Source organism: Clarias gariepinus, chromosome 1 (assembly GCF_024256425.1).
Source record: "Clarias gariepinus isolate MV-2021 ecotype Netherlands chromosome 1, CGAR_prim_01v2, whole genome shotgun sequence".
Classification (NCBI taxonomy): domain Eukaryota; kingdom Metazoa; phylum Chordata; class Actinopteri; order Siluriformes; family Clariidae; genus Clarias; species Clarias gariepinus.
In genome coordinates this window covers 5,988,387-6,014,996 of record NC_071100.1, presented here as the reverse complement: position 1 = coordinate 6,014,996, position 26,610 = coordinate 5,988,387, and the positions used below count along the sequence as shown (strand labels likewise).

At 42.0% G+C, this 26,610-nt stretch overlaps 2 protein-coding genes across 2 annotated transcripts; both read right to left on the bottom strand.

Moving 5' to 3' along the window:
• Window positions 1-7,876: 7,876 nt before the first annotated feature.
• LOC128519550 (E3 ubiquitin-protein ligase TRIM39-like) lies at window positions 7,877-10,254 on the bottom strand. Its single transcript, XM_053493321.1, has 6 exons — window positions 9,596-10,254; window positions 9,407-9,502; window positions 9,082-9,315; window positions 8,839-8,986; window positions 8,631-8,657; window positions 7,877-8,529 (listed from the first exon to the last, which is right to left on the bottom strand). The coding sequence occupies exons 1-6, from the start codon at window positions 10,193-10,195 to the stop codon at window positions 7,985-7,987; spliced, it is 1,650 nt and encodes a 549-aa protein (XP_053349296.1). The 5' UTR covers window positions 10,196-10,254; the 3' UTR covers window positions 7,877-7,984.
• Window positions 10,255-19,181: 8,927 nt separating this feature from the next.
• On the bottom strand, window positions 19,182-26,513 carry LOC128519575 (E3 ubiquitin-protein ligase TRIM39-like). The gene is given in 8 exon segments (XM_053493349.1): window positions 19,182-21,870; window positions 21,872-22,158; window positions 22,260-22,286; window positions 22,642-22,784; window positions 22,866-23,113; window positions 25,132-25,239; window positions 25,327-25,910; window positions 26,401-26,513. Coding segments are annotated over 7 exon segments (1,650 nt in total). The 5' UTR covers window positions 25,909-25,910; window positions 26,401-26,513; the 3' UTR covers window positions 19,182-21,615.
• Window positions 26,514-26,610: the final 97 nt, after the last annotated feature.

Sequence of the window (26,610 nt, the reverse complement as noted above, 5' to 3'; positions counted from 1 at the left end):
TGTGACGGAAGATATGATTGAGACTCTGACAAGAAACACAAATGAGTACAGCTTGCAAAAAAATGGAACATCTGTAAACACCAATAATAAGGAAATTGAGATGATGCTTGGCATGTACCTGAAGATGGGCCTAATGCAAATGTCTGGAGTCCGTATGTATTGGGAGACAGACACACGGTACACCCCTGTTTCTGATATGATGTCCCGGAACAGATTCCAATCTCTGTTGACTTCATTACACTTTATAAACAATTTAACTGTGTCAGAGATGGAAAAGAAGGACAAACTCTGGAAACTCAGACCATGGCTAAATTCATTTAGGGAAAGATGCCTGCAGGTGGTACCTGAAGAACACAACTCTGTGGATGAAATGATGATTCCTTTCAAGGGGAGATTCAGTAACATCAAACAATACCCATGGGGGTTTAAACTGTGGGTGAGAACTGGAATCTCTGGCATGCTCTGTGATTTTGATGTTTACCAAGGGAGTGTAGATGGAAAACGACAAGCGAAATCTGAACTTGGACTGTCAGGTGATGTTGTGATAAAGCTCGCCTCCACACTTCCAAAGGGTCAAAACTACAAGATCTACGCAGACAACTACTTCACCTGTGTCCCACTCGTGGTCAAGCTTCTTGAGCATGGAATTCATTATGTGGGAACAGCGAGGCAGGTACGTCTACCCAACTGCAACCTTGAAGATGAAAAGAGCTTGAAGAAAAAGGGGAGAGGAAGCTTTGATGTCAGAGTGGAGGGGAACCACAACATTTGTGCTGTCAAATGGTATGACAACAGAGCGGTCACACTTGTGTCATCCTTTGCTGGACCAGAACCTGTGCAGAAAATTCAGCGGTGGGACAAAGCCACTAAAACCATCATTGATGTTGAGAGGCCTTACATTGTTGGTACCTACAACAAACACATGGGGGGTGTGGATTTGTTGGACTCATTTGCTGCCAAGTACAAGTTTCCCATGAAATCTCACCGCTGGTACATTTACATCTTCTGGCACACCATCATCCTTGCTGTAATTAACGGCTGGCTCCTTTACAAGCGGGACTGTAAAGCTCTGAAGATGACTAAGAAAGAGATACTGAACAGGCGTCAGTTTCAGGCACAACTTGCATCCTCTCTCATCCTGGTGAACACGCACAACACATCACCCAAGAGAGGGCGACCATCTTCAAGGAAGACAGTGGCATCAGGGAGCCCTTTGGATCCTCAGAAGAGACCATCCTCATCAGATGTGAGTCCCCCAGCCAAGAGGTCATCGGACCACCCCCCACTGGATGTACGCAAAGACATGATTGCACATTTCCCAGTAAAGACAAAGAGAGGTCGCTGCAGACACTGCAACAATGGATACACAAACACACTGTGTAGCAAGTGCAATGTTCGTCTGTGCTTCTCAGATGAAAAGAACTGTCTTAGGGATTATCACTGCAAATAAACACATTTATTCAAACCACACTGAATGTGACCAAATAATTATTTCCAAAAATGTTATTAATAAATGCTTATTCATAAAAAATATGATTGTTGTGTGATTATTACTTATGATATATACTGCTATGGGGCTAAATAAGTGAACAACCCTGCAAATAAATGCTTAAATGTTCTGTATACCAGTTCAGGCAAAGTGAGTACAAATACAGACATTCTGCTCACAACTAGGCCCAACGTTGCAATATTACAACATTTCCCTAAAAACTTACTAGAAAATAAAAAATGTGAAAAATCTTTAATTCCTACATCAGAGGCCTCCTAAAACAATATCTGAGAGGTCAAAAAAATTTTTGTTCGTTTTTTACTATATTTGGGTTCTAAAACAAACAAACCCAACTCTAGGGGTTTACCGTTACAGTACCCCCCCCTAAAAAACGCTCCTCCGGAGCGTTACCGGAGGACCCGGACTCCCTCCCCAGCGGTCCCAGTCTGGACCCCCAACACCGAGGCGGTCGAGCAGGGTTGGCAAGCCTGCGTAATCCACGCCCGCATGCGAGGCTTAAGAGCTGGGGCGACGCTCCCCCAGATGTTTTTTGGGGGGGCGCTATTACCATCTCGTCCGAGCTGGCGGAATGGATACAGGACAGCGAGGAGCAAGGAGAGAGGGAGCTGTTGCAGAGCTGGGAGGGCTGCAAGCTCGCCGAATCGGCGGACTGGCTGGGAGACAGCGAGGAGCAGCGAGAGACAGAGGCGCGGCAAAGCTGGGAAGGCTGCAGGCTCGCCATTCGGCGGACGCCGTTTAGAGGTGAGGCAGCTGAGGGAAACAGGTTCCCACGCTCCGACGAGGAAGTACGGGCCAGGGAGGTCGGGTACATCGGAGGCGAACGGGAACAAGAGCCTGAGGAGGAGCGAGGTAAAAAGGAGGATGGGACCCGGGAACTGCTCAAGTTCTGGGCAGAGGTGAATGGGGAGCGCATTCGGGGCCTGCAAGAGCAGGTGGAACAGCTCCAACACCTGCTCATCCGACTCCACGAGAGCCAAGCAACAGGCTCTGAGCCTCCTCCTTCTCAGCCTCTGCTCGAAACAGAGGACGACGGGCTTCCGCCACCTCCGCCTCTCTTCCTCGGTGAAGACGCGTTTCCTCCACCTCCGCCACCTCAGCACGACGCGGAGGACTACGCGCCGCTACAGTACGGCGACTAGGACGCGTTTCCTCCACCTCCGCCGCCTCTGCCCGATATGGGGGACGTCGCTCCCGCTCCACAGCCGCCCTGTGTAGCGCAGGTCGCTCCAGCTCCGCAGCCCGGCTGCGAGGACGGCACGCTTCTTCCTCCGCCTCCCGGCTTTGAGGACGTCGCGCTTCTTCCTCCGCCTCCCGGCTTTGAGGACGTCGCTCCAGCTCCTCTGCCGCCGACGGACGCAGCGAACAACGCTCCGGCTCCTCAGCTGGGCTTTGAGGACGGCCCGCTGCTTCCTCCGCCTCCCGGCTTTGAGGACGTCGCTCCAGCTCCACCGCCGCCGCCCAGCTCAACGCACGTCGCTCCAGCTCCGCCGCCGCCCAGCTCAGCGCACGTCGCTCCAGCGCCGCCGCCGCCGCAGCTCCTCAGCCGACGCCGAGCGTCGCTCCAGCTCCTCAGCCGCCGCCGAACGTCGCTCCAGCTCCTCAGCCGCCGCCGAACGTCGCTCCAGCTCCTCAGCCGCCGCCGAACGTCGCTCCAGCTCCTCAGCCGCCGCCGAACGTCGCTCCAGCTCCTCAGCCGCCGCCGAGCGTCGCCCCAGCTCCTCAGCCGCCGAGCGTCACCCCAGCTCCTCAGCCGCCGCCGAGCGTCGCCCTAGCTCTTAAGCCTCGCATGCGGGCGTGGATTACGCAGGCTTGCCAACCCTGCTCGACCGCCTCGGTGTTGGGGGTCCAGACTGGGACCGCTGGGGAGGGAGTCCGGGTCCTCCGGTAACGCTCCGGAGGAGCATTTTTTAGGGGGGGGTACTGTAACGGTAAACCCCTAGAGTTGGGTTTGTTTGTTTTAGTTTGGAGTTTAAGTTTAAGTCCCAGACTGCACCTCGGTCAGGTGACGTGGGAGTTCACCTGAACCGAGGTAAGATAATTAAGTTAGTTATAAATAGCCTGACTGGAGCGCAGTCAGGCGTCTAGCTTTTGTTGTCGTTATTTAGTGTATGATTTAAGTCGGTGTTTTCTTTATGTGTTGCTTTAATAATAAAAGCCGATATTGAACCGCCAGCTCGCCTCCTGCAATTATGCCACGCACACACACACGCCGACTGAAGATCCGTAACAGAGTGTCACCTTAAGGTGAGAACTTGTGCGTATATTAATCTGTTGCATGTTAAAAGTGTTGTGTATATAAAGCAATGTCATTAAAAAAAAAACACATTTTATTTCATTTTACTTTCATTGTTTTTCAGGAAATAAAGAAATGAACTGCACAGCAGACCAGTGCAAACAATTTAATAAAAGTATTTTTGACAAATCCTGTCTTCCGTCTCTGTTGTGTGCAAAAATCTGTAGAGGTTCCTCTGGGCCTCTTCTTCAATACAAGGAGGGTGACTCTCTCCTCTTATAGTGGCAATGTTGTGAAACACAACACAAGCCACTATGATGTCGCATGCCCTCTCTGGACTGACCCGGAGCCCACGCAGACACTGAAACCTAGACTTGAGGATCCCTATGGTCATCTCCACCTCGGCCTGTGTTCGGCTGTGAGCCTGGTTAAAGCATGTCTGTGGTCCAGGATCAGGTTCAGGGTAGGGTATATATATATATATATATATATATACACAGTATCAGTATTGTACACTTGAATCCTTACAGGACAGTGAATAGAGCAAAACATACCCTGAATAGAGCAAAACATACCCTGCTGAAATGTCTGGCATATTTATGACTTGTGGAGAATTCTGGCATCATGCACAGGTCCTGGCCATTTTGCATCATCATTAGTAATGATGTGAGTTGCCTCACATATTAAAAAAGTAATGAGTTTAATGATTTTAACAAGGGAAAAAATTAAGCACACAAAATTAAGTTGTTACCTGTACATTGCTACTATGAATAAATTTCCTATTAACATCGTCTACCTCATTTATTGAAAAAGCTTTAATAGGAATGTGTTTGTCATCAATGCACCCAATTACATTGGGAAACCCTGAAATAGAAAGTCATATATGGAAGGATTAAGTGTGTGTGTGTGTGTGTGCAGGATAAATACATGTATACAGTAGATATAAATAGTATGACTACATAATAAATATGCGTCATCGATTTTACTATAAAGGACAAACCTGCCACTCTGTGGAATTCCTCTTTAATAACAAACAGAGGTTTATGGCCAGGGAACTGTACACATGTGTGTAAGAAGTGCCAGGCATACAGTTGCCTTTCCCACATGCTCTGCATCGCCCACGTTGTGCAAAAAATGCCCTGACTCAAAAAAACGAAGTGCTATACAGAATGTTTTCTAAGCGCAGACCGGCCGTTTGTGACATTTGCAATATGCGGTTTTAAGAGCACGGGAAATTGAGGGAGCAACGACTGCTGAGGCTGAAGCAGGGAAACCAGACGGTTTCTGACTATGCGGTGAAATTTCGCATTTTAGCCGCGGAGAGTGGCTGGTGCGACAAAAGCTTGCTGGCCAGGTTCCGCGACGGCTTACAACCTGAACTACAGCTTGAACTGGCGTGTCGTGATGCCGGCCTGTCGCTGGACGACAGTATCGACCTGGCCATCAAGCTGGATCAGCACCTCCGCGGTCAACGAAGGCACCTCCCAACCCGGGGCGCCGCGGGAAGATCGGGTCAAAGCCACCGTGAAAGCTTCAGCAAACCCCCCAACGACCCGCACGAAAGCAACCAGACTGAACCGATGAAGGACGGCATGTCCCGCCTTTCGGCCCAGGAGCGGCGACGAAGACTATCGTCGGGGTTGTGTTTGTACTGTGTCTGTCTTTCCCCTCATAGATTCCGGTTCGGCTGGCAACTTCATCTCATCTACTTTTCTTTCCAAGCTGCGAGCTCCCGTATCGAAGCTTCCATACCCGATTCCAGTTAAAGCTCTAGATGGTCAAACTTTAAAACAATCGTCTCTTGAACAGCTCTCCATGCTGCTACGATTAACTTTCCCAGGTCATACCGAGGAGCTGAAATTTTTTGTGCTCCCTCAGGTCGACCAGCCTGTCATGCTAGGTCTTCCCTGGCTCAGCTATCACAATCTGAATTTTAATTGGGCACAATCTCGCATCACATCATGGGCGCCTAGATCCGCTAAATTCTGTAAACCATCCACATTGATGGTCCAAACAACAACCATTGAGAGTCCAAGCACCCAACTATCAATCACTATACCATCTGAGTACCGGGGAAAACACAGCCTTGCTTGCGCATTTTTGAAAAAAAAAGGTGGGGGCCTTAGGCCCTGTATTAATTATCGTGGTCTTAATGCTATCACCGTAAAGTATAAGCACCCACTGCCCCTGGTTCCGGCTGCTATCAACCAACTCCGAGGCGCCTCTATCTTTACCAAACTCGACTTTGTTAAAGGGAAAACCACAGCGCCTGCTACTACGGTATCCCGGAGGATATTGTTTCAAATCGTGGTCCCCAATTCATCGCGCAAGTCTAAAAATCTTTTTTCCAGAAATTGGGAACCACTGTTAGCCTGACGTCAGGCTACCACCCCGAGTCAAATGGGCAAGCAGAGCGGACTGTCCAAGAGCTCGGAAGGTTTCTCCGAGCATATTGTAGTAGCCGACAACATGAATGGGCAGACTGTTTAATCTGGGCAGAATATGCGCAAAATTCGTTACGTCACTCCGCGACTGGCATGACACCGTTTCAGTCTGTGCTAGGGCATCAGCGACCGCTCTGTCCCTGGGATGCCACTCCCACCGATATCCCCATGGTGGATCAGTGGTTTCAAAGAGCGGAAAAAGTATGGAAGGAAGAGCACATCAAAATCTCCCAAGCAGTTCGTAGATTTAAGAAAGCCGCCGATAGACGGCGGAGGGAAAGTCTGCCGCTCCAGGTAGGGGATCGAGTATGGCTCTCGACACGGGACCTCCACCTGAACCTCCCCTGTCGAAAACTCACCCCCAAATACATTGGTCCATTTCCCATTCTTACACAAGTAAACCCAGTCACATTTAAGTTACAGCTTCCATGCCACATGAGAATTCACCCTGTTTTTCACATTTCCCTCTTCGGGCCAGTGATTCCGGGACCCCTGGATGGAGCCGTCGCAGAGCCTTCGATCCCGGGGGCTGTGGAGATAGCGGGCGCCCCTGCATACAGGGTAAAGGAGTTGCTGGACTTCCGGAGGAGAGGGGGCTCCCTCCAGTACTTGGTGGATTGGGAGGGGTACGGCCCAGAGATACGGAGCTGGGTCCCGGCCTGAGACATTGTGAGTAAGGAACTCATAACAAAATTCCATCAAGCTTGGCTGGATCGCCCAGCACCATGACCACCGGGGCGACCCGCCCACCGGCAATTCCATCAGGCCGGTAGGTCTAACTCCCTCCAGTTACGCGGAGTGAGTGCTCGCACCCCCCTCGGAATGCCGGTCCTAAGGGTGTGTGTGTGTGGGGGGGTGATTACTGTAACATCTCTGCCACCTCAGTCCGGGAGGTTAAGATCTGGGTCACCGCATTACTGAGCCGCCGCTTTGTCTCCCCCTAGTGTGTCTGTGTGTGCATGTCTCCCTGTATATCAGCATGAAATTAAGATCACCTGTCTATCCCTGTGTGTGTCTCTATATATAGCCCACCCGAATCACTATCCTGTTGTCTGTTCACTGCCGTGCACCATTGTGTTTCGTTGGTTACTGATCTTATGTGTCTGTGTGTGTGTGTTCTCCTGGGACTGAGCGGTGTCTGCAGGAATAGGTACAGCGCAGGGGTTAAAAGGAACCGTCTTTATGGTCAAGGTCAAGGCTGAGTTCGCAGGGTTTCAGCCCCACCAGAGCTATTAGTTCTGTTCTATGTTTATGTTGCTTAACAGTGTCCAACCCTACCCGCCTGCAGACCCAAGTTTCAGTAGTTTTGTTTTCTTTTGGTTTTCTTTTGTGTATGTTAACTTGGAACCAAGAAATAAACCCTTTAATACTTCATCCTGCATCTGTGTTCGCTTCCTTCTCAGACAGACATGACAAAGTGTTAAGATTTCTCTCACAGATGATACACGCTGTGAGTTGTGCATCAATCTAAACCAACTGTCCTGTGCAGCTGTGTATATAATTATGACTTACTTGTTTTAAAGTCAATGCATTTTTATCTGTGCTGTTTCTTTGACTGTTTCACTACAGTATAAACAGGACTAGATAATGTACAAAAGATGATCACAAAATTCTAAATACAATACAAATAAACTGTTTTTCTTTGCAATTTATGACAATAAAATAATGCTCAAAGGAATATATTGCAAAATGTAAATATTTATTAACTCAATGAATCAATTGCTTTAAAGCCTGAACCAACTTTACACAATGCTGAAACTATTTAAAGAAAATGAAATTCAAATTCAAAAATTAATATTATATTTGACTAACAGGACAGATAATCAGTGGTGCTGAATTTTTACCTCCATCATTACAACAGGGGCTGAAGAATGGATAAAGTTTCTCAGTGAAAGTCTGACCAGTGAAAGAGTAGATATGAGACTTTGCATCAACATCATGGAGGGAGATCAGACCCTCCTCATAATCGACAAACACCCCCACCTTCTGAGAAGCCTGTTGTAAGGACAGGGAGGTAGAGGGAGAGTCCAGAGCCACATATTCAGTCTCATTTCTCAGCCACACACACCAGAGTCCATCTTCAGGACTGAGTGTAATCTTCCCTTTTCTGTTAATGGACTCTCTGGCCACTCCTAACTGCCACTTAGTCTTCCCACTGACCTGCACCTCATAGTAAAATTTCCCTGAGGAGAATCCCTCTTTTCCCAACACAATCCCAGACATTCCAAACCTCTTTGGGTTATCAGGGAGATTTTGTCTCTTGTCCTTAAATGTAACTTGTTTCCCATCATCAGACAGAATGAGATAGGGATTCGCTGTATCAGGATCCAGAGTCACATCCACTGAGAGACAGAAACACAGGGTACATCAGGTTTATCATTGTACAGTGTGTAACAGTGAAGAAATATATATTTAGTCATGTGATCAATAGGAGATCACAAACCTGCATATTGTTTAATTCTCTTGAGTTCTGTTCGGAGAATAAGAATATTATTGATGTCATATTTTTATGAAGTGAAATAAAATATATGATTATTGTAAATTACAACAAAATGCCATAACAATAAAACACACACGAGCAGTGATAAAAACAGGTACTTTTGTTATCAGAATCTTTATGAATTTTAGCATTTAGATCAGTAAATACTGACCAGTCTCATCAAGCTTCTCCATTTCCTCACTGAGAGTCTCCTGGATCTGAGACAGAGCTCTCCTCACAGTCTCCACACTCAGACGAGAGTTAATAGTGACATCAGTCCAGTCCTGGGTGTGTGGAGGGCTGCACAGTGACGGGTAAATCTACAGTACAGCAGGAGAGAGGTGAAATCCCTTAGCATGGGGACTGCTGTCCTGTCATGTGCTGCATTGCTATTGAGAAACAGAGGGACTCTGACCTGTAGGAGGTGGAGGTGATCCTCAGTGTGTGAGAGCTGCTCCAGCTCAGTGTTTCTCCTCTTTAGCTCAGTGATTTCCTGCTCCAGATCTTTAATGAACTCTTCAGCCTGCCTCTCTGCTGCTTTCTGCTTCTCCTCCATCACCTTAAGCAGCTCAGCCTGGCTTCTCTCAATGCAGCTCATCAGAGCACTGAAGTTCTCCACAACATCTGCTTTCTCCTTCTCTGTGTTTTTCTAACAGGAGATTAAATCAAGATTAAATATTTTATTTCATATGATTGTATCAGGACTCCACTAATGTATTTGTTTTGAAGGAGAGACTCACATTATTAAGTTCTACAGAGTGTTTTATTTCTTCAATCTTCTTCAGTCGCTCCTGGATCATCTGCTGAACTTCTGCTCCTGTTTTTTCCATCTCAGTCTGAGAAAAATATAGATGATGTTCAACCCTTGGTCATGGCATTTCATTAGTTTGCAAACTTTTACTATCCATTAATAAGTTTCAGTCTCTCACCTTCTTCTCTGCACTCTCCTCCTCTATAGAAACAGTGTTGTGAGTTTTGTGGTATGTTTCAGTACAGAACTGACACACACACGTCTGGTCGTCTCTACAGAACAGCTCCAGGGGTCTCTCATGTTTCTGGCAGATGTAGTCCTCCAGGTTCTCCACAGGCTCCATCAGTTTGTGTTTCTTTAATGAAGACACTCTCTCATGAGGTTCCAGGTGAGTCTTGCAGTAAGAGGTCATACAGATCAGGCAGGACTTCACAGCTGCACATTTCTTTTCACAGCAGGCTTCACAGAGCACCAGAGATTGGGTGGGTTTTTCTGCAGCACTGCTGGATTTCACCTGAACTGACTTCTTAAATGGAGCAGCCAGTCCAGAGATGAATGTATTCACACATAACTCTGGTCTTTTAGCAAAAGATGTTTTACACACTGGACACTGACAGTGTGAACTGCTGTCCCAGAACTCTTTGAGACAGATCATACAGTAGTTGTGTCCACATGGAGTAGAGACTGGATCAGTGAACACATCCAGACAAATGGAGCACTGGAGCTGATCTTCACACAGGACACTGCTGGAGGAAGCCATGACTGACACAGGAGACATGATGAGAGTGGATTTTAGAAAACTTTACACATTCTAATCCTTACAACACACACTGACACTGCATATATATAATATTGATTACAAACAAGGAATAAAATAATCAGTGTCGTGCTTTTATGGGAATATAATCAAGGATGGTGTATGTGATTATTAAAGTATAGTTACTAGTTGATTCTTTCTTTTCTATACAAGCCTGTGGTAAAGTGTTTATTTCCCTTCATACTACAAAAATGTATCAATGATTACAGATTGTAATAAATGACAAAGAATTTAATCTTTAGTTTCATTTAATTGTGTTTAAATCAAAAGCAGTTAAATTAACTAATTTTAATTATTTAAAGTTTATTTTGTTTAAAATTATTAATGATAAATGTATTATAGGAAATATCTCACTGTAACACACACACACACACACACACACACACACACACACACACACACACACACAAATATATATATATATATATATATATATATATATATATATATATATATATATATATATATATATATATGACTTTTCCTGCTCACTTACAGTTTAGCTTCTGTGATTTTAGTTCCTTGAAGAAAGACTGAGAAGCTTCAAACTGGAGATTGTGTCCTGCTGAAACCTGATGAATACTGATGAGATAACGGATTCACACTTCACTTTCGTTTCACCCGAGTGACATCATTAGGCCACGCCCCCGCATTCTAGAATATTTATTTATTACCCAGTTACACATTTTGGCCACTAGATGGCAGCCATTCTCCAAAGAAACTACAGATAAACATTACACATCTTGTATGTCCACATTAATACAATAAGCCTTTTTAAATGTTCACTAAAACACTTACTGAGTCATTTCTCTGTTTTTATCATAAACAAAACACTTCAATATTTCTCACTTATATTAATTAACAGTTAAAATCTTTATGGTCCCACTTTGTATTAAATGTGCATAAGCTTTGTAAAGTCATGTGCAAAAGTTATTACTCCCCTTTGAATCCTATGTGTTTTTGTGTAAAAACATAAAAAATATCTGATCATAGCGCGTGCCTTAATATTAGGCCAGTACATCTCAGATAAACAACAATAACAAATAAATTTTTCTCTTTTTTTTTCACTGTGTTAATATTTATTTATTTGAAAACAAAACAAAACAAAATCCCAGATAGCAAAAATCATGTGGTCCTGATCCGCACAACTGACTTGGGCCGGTGTCTTTTGGCACAATGGGCCACTACCGGCACAGATCCAATTTACCTTATCCGGACCAGCACTGAGCCAGCTCCGGGCCAGATGTGGATTTGAAGGAATAGATGTGGGCCAGATGTGGACCAGATCTGGTCCAGCGCTCTTTTGGATCTGGTCCAGATTCCATCTATTGTGGAATAGATGTGGGCCAGATGTGGGCTGGAATATGTTGCTGTCTGTCAAGAATTTCAAACATTTTCTATTTTCTAAAATATACATGATTAAATATCTTATTATCTTATATTGTTTTTTGTTTTTGTTTTTTGTTTTTTTTGGTCAAATTCTAACCAAGTACTGACATATACATATCATCTAATGTTAACACAACAGCCACTACTTCACTGTAAACATACAAAAACAATTACACAGAACAGATTTGAACTTAATTTCTACTTAACACAGTTTTATACTTACTGTGCTTACATAATATTCACGAAGCTTAAATAAGTGCTACACAATAAGAAAAAAAAATATTACCACATAGTTGAAATGCCTCTCTTCTTGAAATTTCAAAAATCTAAATAAGTCAAATAAGATCTAATTTGAATTTAACTAGTAAGTCACAAACATTTTTTCATGTTTTGTTGTTATGCTTTTACTAACAGAGACGTTAGGGGAGTGACAGGATAGGGAATAACATCCAATAAATGTCCTGGGTCAGTGGTCACTAGCAGTTCTTGGTCTAGTGTTTAAAGGGGTCATAAGGTCCTACATGCACTTTTTCAAGCTTTTTGGACTGAAATGTGTGTTAGGAGAGTGTGTACACAACCACTCTACAATGATAAAGAGCCGCCCAGTGATTTTCCTTTAATTTATTAAAAAAAGATGCCCCATCTGAAATTAGGCCAATCTCAAATGCCTGTCGGTGTGACGTCACACCGACAGAGGCCGCTCCCACTATAGTTGATTGACACTGGTGTTTTAGCAAAGACCCGCCCCGAGTGAGGAGAAAGCTGTCGGCCATTGTTTCGACGCTAGAGCAAGATGTCGCCTAAGCGAGTGTGGTGTACAGTTGTTGGGTGTAATAGCGAACACAGCAGTCGTCATTCGCTACTGATTTCTGAGCCGCTGGGGACGCAGTGGCTGAATTTTGTTTTTGAAGCTAACGTCCCCGCCGATCTACCTAAATGCGTTCATGTTTGCCCTAATCATTTTTCACCAGACTGCCTTATAAACAAAGGTCAATATAAAGCAGGTTTTGCTAGGAAGCTGCTCCTGAAAAATAGATCTGTACCAACGCTTCGTGTTCCTACTTCATCTTCACCAGGCTCGGTGAGTGTCATTTCTTTTTCCATGAATCTTTGCAGATCGCCTTTTCTAATAATCACGATGAATGCGGAGTGTATAAACAATGTCGTTTATAATAAACAATGCATTAAGGTGATTGTCTAGTTGCAAACAAAAGTAGTGTTTTTTTTTTACACAACCATTGAGAATATTTAATTAAAGTATATTACAAAATTTTCATTAGGACCCTAAAGAGTCATATTAAATTATGAAAAATGGGACTAGATGACCCCTTAGGTATTGTTTTTCGGTTCCAGTGCTTCCTCGACGCCCAAGGTTCCTAGTCCTCTGGCGCGACCAGCGCCCTTCTTTGGATTGGCGGGGAACTGCAAGGGTTTTTTTTACTGCAGTGCTCACTGACTTTCACTATGCAACCGGCCAGCTATCCAAATGACCAAGCCAAGATGGCGTATGTGATTTCACTTTTATCCGGACAGGCATTGCAGTGGGCGGAGGCAATCTGGTCGGCAGCAGGACCTCTGACTAAATCGTATGAACTCTTTTAGGCACACTTTAGGGAGGTGTTTGAGCGCACAGACAATGAAGAATCAGCAGGAGAACAACCATATCACCTAACCCAAGTAATCTTTCTATTCAAGACTATGCCTTACGTTTACGTACCCTTGCAGCAGCCAGCGGGTGGAATGAACAGGCCTTCATCACCACCTACCGTCACGGTTTGGAGCCCAATCTGCGGCTTTCGCTGGCAACTCATGATGATTCCATCGGTATTGAGCAGTTTATACAACTCTCCATCCGTTGTGCCACACGCATCACTTCCTGTCACACCTGTCTGAGAAACCCTACATCCCCTCTCTTTGGACGACATGTGAATCCCGGTTTCCCTGAACCCGAAGAGGAACCCATGCAACCGGACAGGGGTAGGATTTCACCGGCAGAGAGACAAAGACGGCTGACCCAGAATCTGTGCTTGTACTGTGGTAGCGCAGGGCACCTTAGGCTGGAATGTCCCATTCGTCCCCCTCGTCAAGTGGTGAGTGCTATGTCCTCTCATGTCGAAAAATTGCAACCCCTCACTACATGTGTGAACCTTACTGCTTCTCATGTTACTGTCTCTGTAGCTGCCCTCCTCGACTCTGGATCAGCCGGAAACTTCATCTCCAGGGAGCTGTGTAGACAGCTCAAGATCAAGACCACTCAGACAAAAAAACTATTCCAAATACAATCCATAACTGGGAAACCCCTGTCCAGAAAATCCGTACGTCTATATGCCGGTCCTGTCACGCTTCAAGTAGGGGTATTTCATCAGGAGGAGGTAACATTTGTGGTATTGGAAGAGTCCACGGCCGACGTCATCTTAGGACGCCCTTGGCTTATAAAGCATGATTCTGTCCTCTCTTGGGCTACAGGGAAAGTTCTTGAGTGGGGCAAGACCTGCCTTCCAAACTGTTTTCCTCGTCTTCCGTTAAAACCCCAGGTGATAGATCTACATTCAACATCAGTCGAGTCCCTTGGAGAGACAGTCAGTGGAAATCCCCCCTCAATACTTCCCTTTGCTGACGTCTTCTGCCCAAAAAGAGCCACACTATTACCACCACATCGACCATGGGATTGTGCTATCGCCCTACGTCCAGGAGAACCACTACCCCACGGACGCATTTATCCGCTCTCACTGCCCGAAAGAAGGGCCATGGAGGAGTACATCGCGGAGGCGGAATGAGTGGAAGATGGCGTTCGTAACACCTACAGGGCATTACGAATATCTGGTGATGCCCTACGGCCTGGTCAACACCCCTGCCGTCTTCCAGAACTTTATGCACGAGATCCTCCAGGACTTTCTCCATCAGTTCATCATAGTTTACATTGATGACATCCTCATCTTCTCCAAGTCTGAATCCAAGTCTAACCCTAGCACAATCAACATGTCACTAGGGTACTCCAACGTCTATGGAAATTTAAACTCTTTCTCAAAGCTGAAAAATGCACGTTCCACAAAACATCAGTCAAGTTTCTTGGATACATCATAGACCAAAGGAGAGTAAGGATGGACAAGGAGAAGGTATCCACCATTTTCACCTGGCCCGAACCCACAACCATAAAGGAACTACATCGATTTCTGGGATTTGCGAATTTTTATAAAAGGTTCATTGCGAATTACAGTACCACCACCAGTCCATTGACCTCCCTGTTACGTGGCAAACCAAGATCGTTAAAATGGACCCCGGAGGCCACCTGTGCCTTCCAACAACTCAAACACTCCTTCATATCGGCACCCATCATTGTTCATCCCAATCCCGAGCTCCCATTCGTGGTGGAGGTTGACGCCTCAACAACAGGAGTAGGGGCAATTCTCTCCCAAATGCAGGGGAGGCCACCAAAGCTCCATCCATGTGCCTTCTTTTCAAGGAAATTTAACCCAGCGGAAAACAACTATGACATCGGGGATCGTAAGTTGTTAGCTATTAAGATGGCCCTCGACAAGTGGAGACACTGGCTGGAGGGGGCAGCACACCAGTTCACGGTCCTGACGGATCATAAGAACCTACAGTACCTGAGGAAGGCAAAGAGGCTCAACCCGAGACAGGCAAGATGGGCCATGTTCTTCTCCCGATTCGACTTTAAGATATCCTACATTCCCAGTACAAAGAACACCAAAGCCGACGCCCTTTCACGGCTACACAAATCTGATGAAACCATTGAAGAACCAGCATCCATTCTCCCCGAAACACTTTTCATCAACCCCATCCAGTGGGAACATCCCACTTCCATTTCAGAACCGACCCCAACTACTCCACCCGATTGCCCGCCACATCGCAGATTTGTGCTGGAAAAGGACCGCTACTCCCTCATCCACTCCGCACACTCGTCATTAGGTACTGGGCATCCAGGGATCAGACGCACTCTCTCACTGCTACAGGATCGCTTCTGGTGGCCAAACATGGAAAGGGATGTGAGAAGGTACGTAGAGGGATGTCAGGAATGTGCAATGTGAAAGACACCACGACACTTACCAGCCGGAAAGATCATGCCACTGCCCATTCCTCAGCGCCCATGGTCACACTTGGGGGTCGACTTCATCACTGATCTGCCGAGATCAAACGGGCATACTTGCATACTAATCATTGTAGACCGATTTTTAAAACGGGATGTCAACTGATCTCTCTTCAAGGATTACCAACTGCAATGGAGACTGCAGAACTCCTTTTCAATAAGGTCTTCCGTTGCTTTGGCATCCCGGAAGATATCGTATCTGATCGTGGTCCCCAATTCATATCAAGGGTCTGGCGAGGTTTCTTCCGACTCCTAGGTGTGACCGTGAGCCTGTCCTCTGGATATCACCCGCAGACAAATGGACAGACCAAGTGCAAAATTCAAGAAATCGGCCGCATCCTTTGCACTTTCTGCCATGGCCACCAGAACTCCTGGAACCAGTTCCTTGGTTGGGCTGAATATGCCCAAAACTCACTCCGTTAACCTACAACTGACCTCACGCCCTTCCAGTGTATCCTAGGCTACTAACCCCCATTGTTCCCTTGGAACGGAGAACCATCAGATCTCCCGGCGGTAGATTTCTGGTTCCGGGAGAGTGAGAGAGTCTGGGAGGAGGCTCACCACCATTTACAGAGAGCGGTACGCAGGCATAAGGGCAATGCCAATAGACGTCGATTTATCGCTCCAACCTATAAACCAGGAGACAAGGTATGGCTCTCGACCCGAGACATGCGCCTATGTCAGTCCTGTAAAAAGCTAAATCCCAGGTACATCGGTCCCTTCACAATCCAAGAACAGATAACCCCGGTAACATATAGGCTCTAACTACCACCACAATATCGCATTCACCCAACCTTTCATGTCTCTTCATTGAAGAAATATCATGACCCTGTTTTGTCTTCCACAGGGCCTGGCCCAGAAGAGGAAACGCCCCCTCCTCCGATCATCGTGGACGAAGGTACCATCTATCAGGTCCAAAACATCCTGAACTCCCACCGCCATGGTGGTCGCCTGGAGTATCTAGTAGACTGGGAGGGTTACAGTCCATTAAAGAACTCGATACTCCTCGTCTCCACGAAAGGAAACATGGAAGGAAATCTCAGCCGACATCCGAGAATCAGCACAAGTAACCCTCTAAGAAAGACTTGCAGTATATAACACTTACTCATCTAAAACACTGCCACTAACTCTCTCTCTAACAATAAAAAACACTCATCATTCAATTTACTATCGTGTGAGTGTCTGTCTTTGTTACACACAGAAGTTTTATAATAATAGCACATTCTCATACAGTAGCATCGTGAAATTCAGGTTGCACCACTGATATTAGATTGACTGTTTAACAAATGTCCTTACAATGTTTCTGTGACTTGATCATGGTAGGACCTGTGCTGTTTATGGAGGTTCAGAAAACTTTAGGATTTCATCAAAAATTACTTAACATGTATGGAGAAGATAAACAAAGATTTTACAGGTATGTAACACAAGGGTGAGAAATTAATGACTGAATTGTTACTATGCCTTTAAGTAATAACTTGGCCAAGCATTTCATTCAGGGTGAATAGGTTTAAGAGAGGTATCTAATACTCAACTTTTTGGTATTACTCCATACTTACTGATTAACAAACTTCTTATGAGCATTTCTTTAAAGCACTTCTTTTATTGACTTCTTTCCAGTTTATTTGTCTTCTGAGGAAAACCTTGAAAGTATGTTTCATGTGACTCTTTTGGTGTTTTGTCCTCCAACAGCACCCAGAGTAGATATCTGAAAAGACAAAAATACATTATATACAATTAGTTCTTTTTGATGAGAGCAGAGAATATAATGCATATTTCAGGGGCCGTTTTACGGTGAGGACCCTCTCTGACTACAAAAGTAAAGCGAGAGATTAGTAAAGTCAAGAAGCTTTTAATGTCATTTCAACCACATATAGCTGACGCAGTACACAGTGAAATGACACGTTTCTCAAGGACGTAGACAACATAACTCAGGTCCAGGATCCAGTTGAAAAGGAAGTGTTTAGGCCCAACAGGCTCAATGTTCCAATCAGGTGCTGAGGAATGATTGTACTGTATGCTGAACTGGATGCTGAACATTCGTATGTATGTCCAGGTGTGTAAGGGCCAGGTGGAAGGTTGTGGCATCATCTGTGGAGCGGTTAGGACAATACACAAACTGCAAAGGGTCCAAGTGAGCATGCTAGCTATGTTTTGATGTGTCTCATGACGAGCCTCTCAAAGCACTTAATCACAATCGGTGTGAGGGCAATGGGACGTTAGTAATTGACTGTAGACTTCTTCAGCACAGCAACAACGGTCATTATCTTGAGGCACGTAGGAACAACAGCACTGCTCAGGGAAATGTTGAAGATTCTAGCTGTTCTGCACATTCCCTTAATGCTCTGCCAGGAATGCTGTGCAGACTTCCATGAATAAAACCTTCATAGAGTTTTCTTAACGTCAGCCATGGACAGACAGAGCACCTGATCATTGGGAGGAGGGATGGTCTTCATCATGTTGTTCTCTACCATGAACCGAACAAGTACCAATCCTTACATTAATTGGTGCCCTGAATCTAACACTCTCACCTAAAATGGTAAATTTGAGCCCAGTATCACTATAACAGTATCACAGTGGCACAGAACCACTTGGGATAATTTAGGTACAGCAACCATAAAGTAGCTTTAGACAAAAAAAAAACATACCATGTTCTGTTTAGCTCTTAAATTTCTTGAGTCTTTAAGCCATTCCTCAAATGCCTCATCATCAAAATTCAAATCAAATTTTATTCGTCACATACACAGTCATACACAGTATATCAAGTGAAATGCTTATACGACTGCTGCTGACAACTAACTGCAATATTACAAAATAAGGTTCAAAAGAAAGTTTTAGTGTGAAGTAAGATAATTAAAAAACTTTTAAATTTACATAACATACAGTGTGTGTGTGTGTGTGTGTGTATATATATATATATATATATATACTTTTCCTTTACATGTCTGCTATTTATCCGATGCTGGTATTCACTTACAGCACCACGACAAGTCGCAGGATCCCTTCTCTCGAAACGTGCGTTTTTAATCTGTAAAACCAGTTGTTATAGAAGTCACTAATATTTCGCAATTTAAAGTTTAATTTGTTTAGAATTATTGATGCTAAATGCATAGAGCTTATGCACAGCTCTATGCATAACATATTATAAAAGATCATACAAAGACACATATAAAAACATTTTAATGTGTGCTAATATCTGTTGTTTAAAGTGAATGCACTAGCAGTGTGAGTAAACACAGAGCACGTGATCGGTGACAAACTCAGTGCACTTTAAGCAGTTACAGGAGACTGGGGCATATTGTCACACTTCACACTATTTTATATAACCTGGAATTAATACATAATATTGTTTAAAATTGCACACCAAGTGAAAGAACACAGGCTCAGGCACGTGTTAATTTTTTATTTTCATCTTCTGTTTCAGTACAGACTTATAAGCCTTTAAAATGTGTGTGTGTGTGTGTGTGTGTGTGTCCAACACTGAAACAAATCTTAAGAATACTCTGGTATACAAAGGAGCTTAAGGTCAGCTCAGTAACTGTAAGGTGTCCAGGTCCTGTGGATGTTAAACAATCATAAATCAACACCCCTGGACAACAGTTTGCTTAAGCACAGCTCTAATTATTAAATAAACAATGGCGTAGAAAAAAAAAAGAAATGTTGTTTGTCTGAAGTTGGTTTTGCTTAATACTTAGACCTACAATCTGATGATATCTTTTATGTTTTCCCATCCTAACTTTTCTGTAAGACCACAATTAAACATATATTTTTAAAGCCATGTTTTAAAATAAAATTTCAGGTAATTTAGTCCGATGTGTAACTACAAAAATGAAAGCAAAACAAATAAACAGAGGTTAGTTAATATAAAACATATCTAAAGTCTTCTCTCAACAATACACACCAAAATGTTTATTAGTGATCTAAAATGAAATGTTTTGATGTTTCAATCTGCAAGTCACCATGATGGGATAAAACTCACTCTAATAGCAAACACTTTTATTTCTCCCACTGCAGACGTGAGTTTTCATAAAAGCCACAATCTCCAAAACATTCCACTGACAAATCCTTATCTTTACCTTTTTAAAATAATATTCTATCTGTTTATTTTTTTTTATTCCAGATAGTTTGTATTAGCAACATTTTGACTTTATTAGAGACTACTTGTGTTAACTTTTACCTTATGAGGAGGTTTGCAGTATTCAATCAGATATCCAACATCCAAAAAAAAAAAGCTGGGAAAGTATGGGAGAATTCAACCAAAAAGAAGTAATCTGTAAAGTCTCTTAATTATATACAATATTAAAAACTTGTTAAAAATAATTGGTTGTTGAAAATATACACTCAATTCAATTCTGCTGGTTACAATATCCTTCGAAAAAGTTGGGACAGTTGAAGGACTACCAATGAGTGTAGCATCACAATTAATTTTTTATATTTTTAACCATTTGGGCACTGAGACAAGTGGTCACTTTTATCTAGTGGGAGTTTCCTCCATTTTTCCGTTTTGCAAGGTTTCAGCTGCTCTATTATACAGGGTCTTTGAGGCCATTATTTGCAGTTTATAATTCAACAATGGGGGCAGGGGTGGCTTGGTGGTAAGGCATTAGATTGCTGGTCAGGAGGTTCCTGGGTCAAGTACTGATGGCTCCAGGCTGCCACTATTGGACCCTTGACAGGTCCTTTACCCCACAATATCTCAAATACATTCAGTCCTAAAAATGTCTTCCTGACAAAATATGTTTTCAATGTCCCACTGTCCATCTCAAATGAGACAGACCACAGAGTGCACAGAGTCTTTGATAACAGTTTTTATGTACGTCTTCCTCAAGCCGTATGTTGCATTTGCAAATGCTTTTATTACACAAAGCTTTACCTTTCCAGAGTGCCCCTGCCTACAACAGCAACACTAGTTATATATGAGTAGTGTTTCTTCTTCACAAATCTACTCAAGTAAAAATAAAAAGTATGGTGCAGTAAAACTACTAAAAAGTTACTCAAGGACGTGCACTGCATTATCTTATTATCGTATAGTCAATAACTAGAATAAAGAGTTGAGCTGCTCTGTAAGTCTTCTCCATCCCATCCTTGGGAAGACTTTGACAGGGGTTAAGGTCAAACCTCTGTAGTGTTCAGTTCATATATGAAAATCATTTCTCTTTCACAAGATTATCATCACAGGCAATCACCTTGAAACACAATATTAGGTCAGCTACATGTAGTGCTGTGTGCAAATCGGGAACAGGAATAAGAGAGATGCCAACAGGTTTAAAAATATATGTAATATATGTAAACTACCACTAAAATGCTCATATTATTGAAAAGCCCTGCTCACCTTTTGTACAGTTTCATATTTATTTAGTTTTACTTTTCTTATTTTAGATTTTTAAGCATCAGCTCACCCAAAAAACTTGGGAAATTGTCGATTAAAGGTCTACTTAACAATGTTATTTTACACCAAAATAACAATGATTCATTAAAAAAACAATTAAGCTATAATCATGTTTAAAGCTAGTGAGTGATGAGGTTAGTGTGTAATTATGACACATGCTGAATGTTACAGTGTGATATTCCACTTGTTTTTATGTTATACTGTTCAGAGTAATGGGAGTCCATCATTTAGTAATAATATCTGCTTGTGTATATTTTCTTGCATATATTTACATTTACCGATATGGACCATTTCCTTAATGCTGATTAAGAAAAAAAATAAAGAAATATTCATATTCACAAACTAATGTTTGACTAACAATTATATCTAAATATTAGATTTGAATAACAGAATATATTGAAATAGTAAATCAGGTGAGATTAAACTTCCTTTGAAGCAAGAGACAATTGTTTTATGATGCTAACAAGACTGAATGAAAATAAAATTTCAAATTCAGAACTATTTATATACGGGACAGATAAACAGTGGTGCTGAATTTTTACCCTCATCATCAGTACAGGGGCTGAATATTGGATATAGTTTCCCTGTGAAAGTCTGACCAGTGAAAGAGTAGATATGAGACTTTGCATCAACATCATAGAAGGAGATCAGACCCTCCTCATAATCCACAAACACCCCCACCTTCTGAGGAGCCTGTTTTAAAGAAAGGGAGACAGGAGGAGAGTCGTAGGCAAAATACTTTTTTTTTTTTTTCCAAGGAAATACACCAATATCCATCTTCAGGACTGGTTGTAATCTCCTTTTCTGTATTAATGGACTCTCTGGCCACTCCTAACTCCCACTTAGTCTTCCTACTGACCTGAACCTCATAGTAAAATCTCCCTGAGGAGAATCCCTCCTTTCCCATCACACAGGCACAAAAATCAAACCTCTTTGGGTTATCAGGGAGATTCTGTTCTGTCTCTCCATCTGTAACTTGTTTCCCATCATCAGACAGGATGAGATAAAGATTCGCTGTATCAGGATCCAGAGTCACATCCACTGAGAGACAGAAACACAGCGAACATCAGGTTTATCATTGTACAGTGTGTAACAGTGAAGAAATATATAGTTAGTCATGTGATCAATAAGAGCTCACAAACCTGCATATTGTTGAATTCTCTTCAGTTCTGTTTGAAAAATAAGAATATTATTGATGTCATATTTTAAAATAAAATATATTCAATAAATTCAATTCAATTTTATTTATATAGCGCTTTAAACAGTGGTCATCGTCTTAAAGCAGCTTCACAAAATTGAAAGAAATTCATTTAAAATAATAATAATAAAAATAATAAATAATAATAATAATAATAATAATAAATTGTGTATGTGTGAGAAAAAATATATACATGTGAAAAAATATATGATTATTGTAAATTGCTGATGCTGTAACAATAAAACACACACAAGCAGTGATAAAAACAGGTACTTTTGTTATCAGAGTCTTTATGAATTTTAGAATTTAGATCAGTAAATACTGACCAGTCTCATCAAGCTTCTCCATTTCCTCACTGAGAGTCTCCTGAATCTGAGACAGAGCTCTCCTCACAGTCTCCACACTCAGACGAAAGTTAATAGTGACATCAGTCCAGTGCTGGGTGTGTGGAGGGCTGCACAGTGTAAATCTACAGTACAGCAGGAGAGAGGAGAAATCCCTCAGCATGGGGACTGCTGTCCTGTCATGTGCTGCATTGCTATTGAGAAACAGAGGGACTCTGACCTGTAGGAGGTGGAGGTGATCCTCAGTGTGTGAGAGCTGCTCCAGCTCAGTGTTTCTCCTCTTTAGCTCAGTGATTTCCTGCTCCAGATCTTTAATGAACTCTTCAGCCTGCCTCTCTGCTGCTTTCTGTTTCTCCTCCATCGCCCCAAGCAGTTCAGCCTGTCTTCTCTCAATGCAGCTCATCAGAGCACTGAAGATCTCCACAACATCTGCTTTCTCCTTCTCTGTGGTTTTCTAACAGGAGATTCAAGATATCAAGATAAAATATTTAATTTCATATGATTGTATCAGGACTCCACTAATGTGTTTGTTATGAAGGAGTTATTTTGGAGGATATTTAAGAGACTCACATTATTGAGTTCTACACTGTAAAAAACTACCTATAGAATCTACCCAAAAAATGTGAGGTAACAATTTGCATTAACTTTGTTTGGGTACATTTCACCCCATATTTTTCATACAAAGTACCTAAATAAATTAGCTATAACATGCCAATTGAAATTAGGTAAAGTCTACTCATTGCATCACATAATAAATTACTTATTAAAATTAAGTAACATTATGTTTATGCAATGAGTAGGCTTTACCTATTCTAAATTGACATGTTATAGCTAATTTATTTTGGTACTTTTTATAAAAAATATGGGGTGAAATGTACCCAAACAAAGTTAATGCAAATTGTTACCTCACATTTTTTGGGTAGATTCTATAGGTAGTTTATGACTAACTAGCCAAAGTTTAACTTCATTTAAAAAAGTTCACCCGACACAGTATCATGATTATATATATATATTTTATTAACTAATCAAATAACAAAGAAACGAGGTACAAAACTATCTTTTATAAAAATAGCAGAACAAGAGAATAACACTGAATAACCATACTTAGACTTGTGTAACTGTCCCCAACATAAAGCAAGGAAGCACTCTATCCCATTCAGTGTGGAGTTTAAGTTTACCAGTCAAAGGCAGACAAATGCACCTCATGCAGACAAATGAGTCCAATTCGTAAAGACAGGAAAGTCCAAATCCTACAGACAGACACATGCACACTTGTATAAACATTTCAAATTGTAATATTTCATTTAACATAGGATTATAACGATTCTTTATTATTAACACATATATGGCATTGACCTAATCATAGCTCATAAAAGCACATCTAAAAGTCAGTTATATTCATGTTACAAAAGGAAAATGTTGTGTGACTGTCCTAATTTTAAGTAGTTTAAATTAAACTTTTTAATTTTAATAAGGAAATGGATTAAAAACATAATTTAGAAAACAAGTGTTCTAGATTTCAACACTATGTTAAACTCAATATCAACAACACCACTGTTAGCATCATATACTGGACAATTGTAGTTTTCATTTATGCAAGCTTGCTAAAGTAAAAATTTAACTACAATTAAGTTAATATGTCTATAATTTTTTTCAACACAAAAATAACATTTGTTTGAGCGACAAACAATTCTTAAACACATCTTTAATATCAGGCAAATGCATATTTTAAATGCTGTAGCTAAAGCTTAACTCCAAACTTCTTGTTTTACCAGCAAAAAACACAAATACTTATATTTAAACGTTAGCTTTCTGTAATTAAAGTTATTTCTATCTTTTTCGTTAACTTTATCTGTTAGACTTTGGCTAAGGCAATCACTAGTTAGTTATAAGAGTTGACTATCTTACTAGCTAATGTTTCGGTAATTTAAAACAGTTTGTGCTTTATTACTTTACAGGCATAAAATACGAGACAATATTTTATTCCCGGTAAAACGTTTGAAAACGTGTTTTTTTTTTTTTCCGTACCACTTATACCTAACTAATGCGGGGGAAAATACTTTTTCTCCTGTACATTACCATTAGCTAAGCTAGCTTGTTATGACAAATGTTTGCCTAAAGAAAGCTACAAATGTGAACTCCTCATCAAACATACAACAATGACCACAAATCTTATGAGAGATAAGAATAAATGTTACCCTTTGCTTTCATGATATGATAAATAGACAGCATGTTACAAACATATCTTACCTTCAGCCCAGAAGCTTGACAAATGAACATGTGCCTCAAATAGCTCATGCTTACAACAGATCCAATGTTTTGGGGTATATATTACAATGTTTTTTTAGGTTGCAGTTATTACTATAAATAATTAGGTAATGTGGGTAAATTTTACTCATTATTATATAATTAAACTTGATGACAAAAATAATAGGTAAATGGTAGACTATTTGCAAGGGTAGTATTTACCACCCACCAAAATCATTTTTTACAGTGTACAGAGTGTTTGATTTCTTCAATCTTCATCAGTCGCTCCTGGATCATCTGCTGAACTTCTGCTCGTGTCTTTTCCATCTCAGTCTGAGAAAAATATAGATCCTGTATAAACCTGTTAATGTAAACAATTTTCAAGGTTTTACTCTCCATTAATAAGTTTCAGTCTCTCACCTTCTTCTTTTTAATCTCCTCCTCTATAGGAACAGTGTTGTGAGTTCTGTGGTCTCCTTCAGTACAGAACCGACAGACACATATCTGGTCGTCTCTACAGAACAGCTCCAGGGGTCTCTCATGTTTCTGGCAGATGTAGTCCTCCAGGTTCTCCACAGGCTCCATCAGCTTGTGCTTCATTAATGACAAAACTGTCCTGTGAGGTTCCAGGTGAGTCCCACAGTAAGAGGTCATACAGGTCAGGCAGGACTTCACAGCTGGACATTTCTTTTCACAGCAGAGCTCACAGAGCACCAGAGATTGGGTGGGTTTTTCTGCAGCACTGCTGGATTTCACCTGAACTGACTTCTTAAATGGAGCAGCCAGTCCAGAGATGAACGTATTGACACGTAGTTCAGGGCGTTTAGGGAATTCCTCCTTACACACTGGACACTGACAGTGTGAACTGCTGTCCCAGAACTCTTTGAGACAGATCATACAGTAGTTGTGTCCACATGGAGTAGAGACTGGATCAGTGAACACATCCAGACAGATGGAGCACTGGAGCTGATCTTCACACAGGACACTGCTGGAGGAAGCCATGACTGACACAGGAGACATGATGAGAGTGGATTTTAGAAAACGTTCCACAGTGTAATCCTTACAACACACACTGACACTGCATATATATAATATTGATTACAAACAGGAATAAAATAATCAGTGATGTGCTTTTATGGGAATATAATCAAGGATGGTGTATGTGATTATAAAAGTATAGTTACTAGTTGATTCTTTCTTTTCTATACAAGCATGTGTTAAAGTGTTTATTTCCCTTCATACTACAGAAATGTATCAATGATTACAGATTGTAATAAATGACAAAGAATTTAATCTTTAGTTTCATTTAAATGTGTGTTTAAATCAAAAGCAGATAAATTAACTAATTATAATTATTTAAAGTTCATTTTGTTTAAAATTATTAATGATAAATGCATTATAGGAAATATCTCACTGTAACACACACACACACACACACACACACACACACACACAAACACACACACACACATATGACTTTTCCTGCTCACTTACAGTTTAGCTGCTGTGATTTTAGTTCCTTGAAGAAAGACTGAGAAGCTTTAAACTGGAGATTGTGTCCTGCTGAAACCTGATGAATACTGATGAGATAACGGATTCACACTTCACTTTCGTTTCACCCGAGTGACATCATTAGGCCACGCCCCCGCATTCTAGAATATTCATTTATTACTCAGTTACACATTTTGGCCACTAGATGGCAGC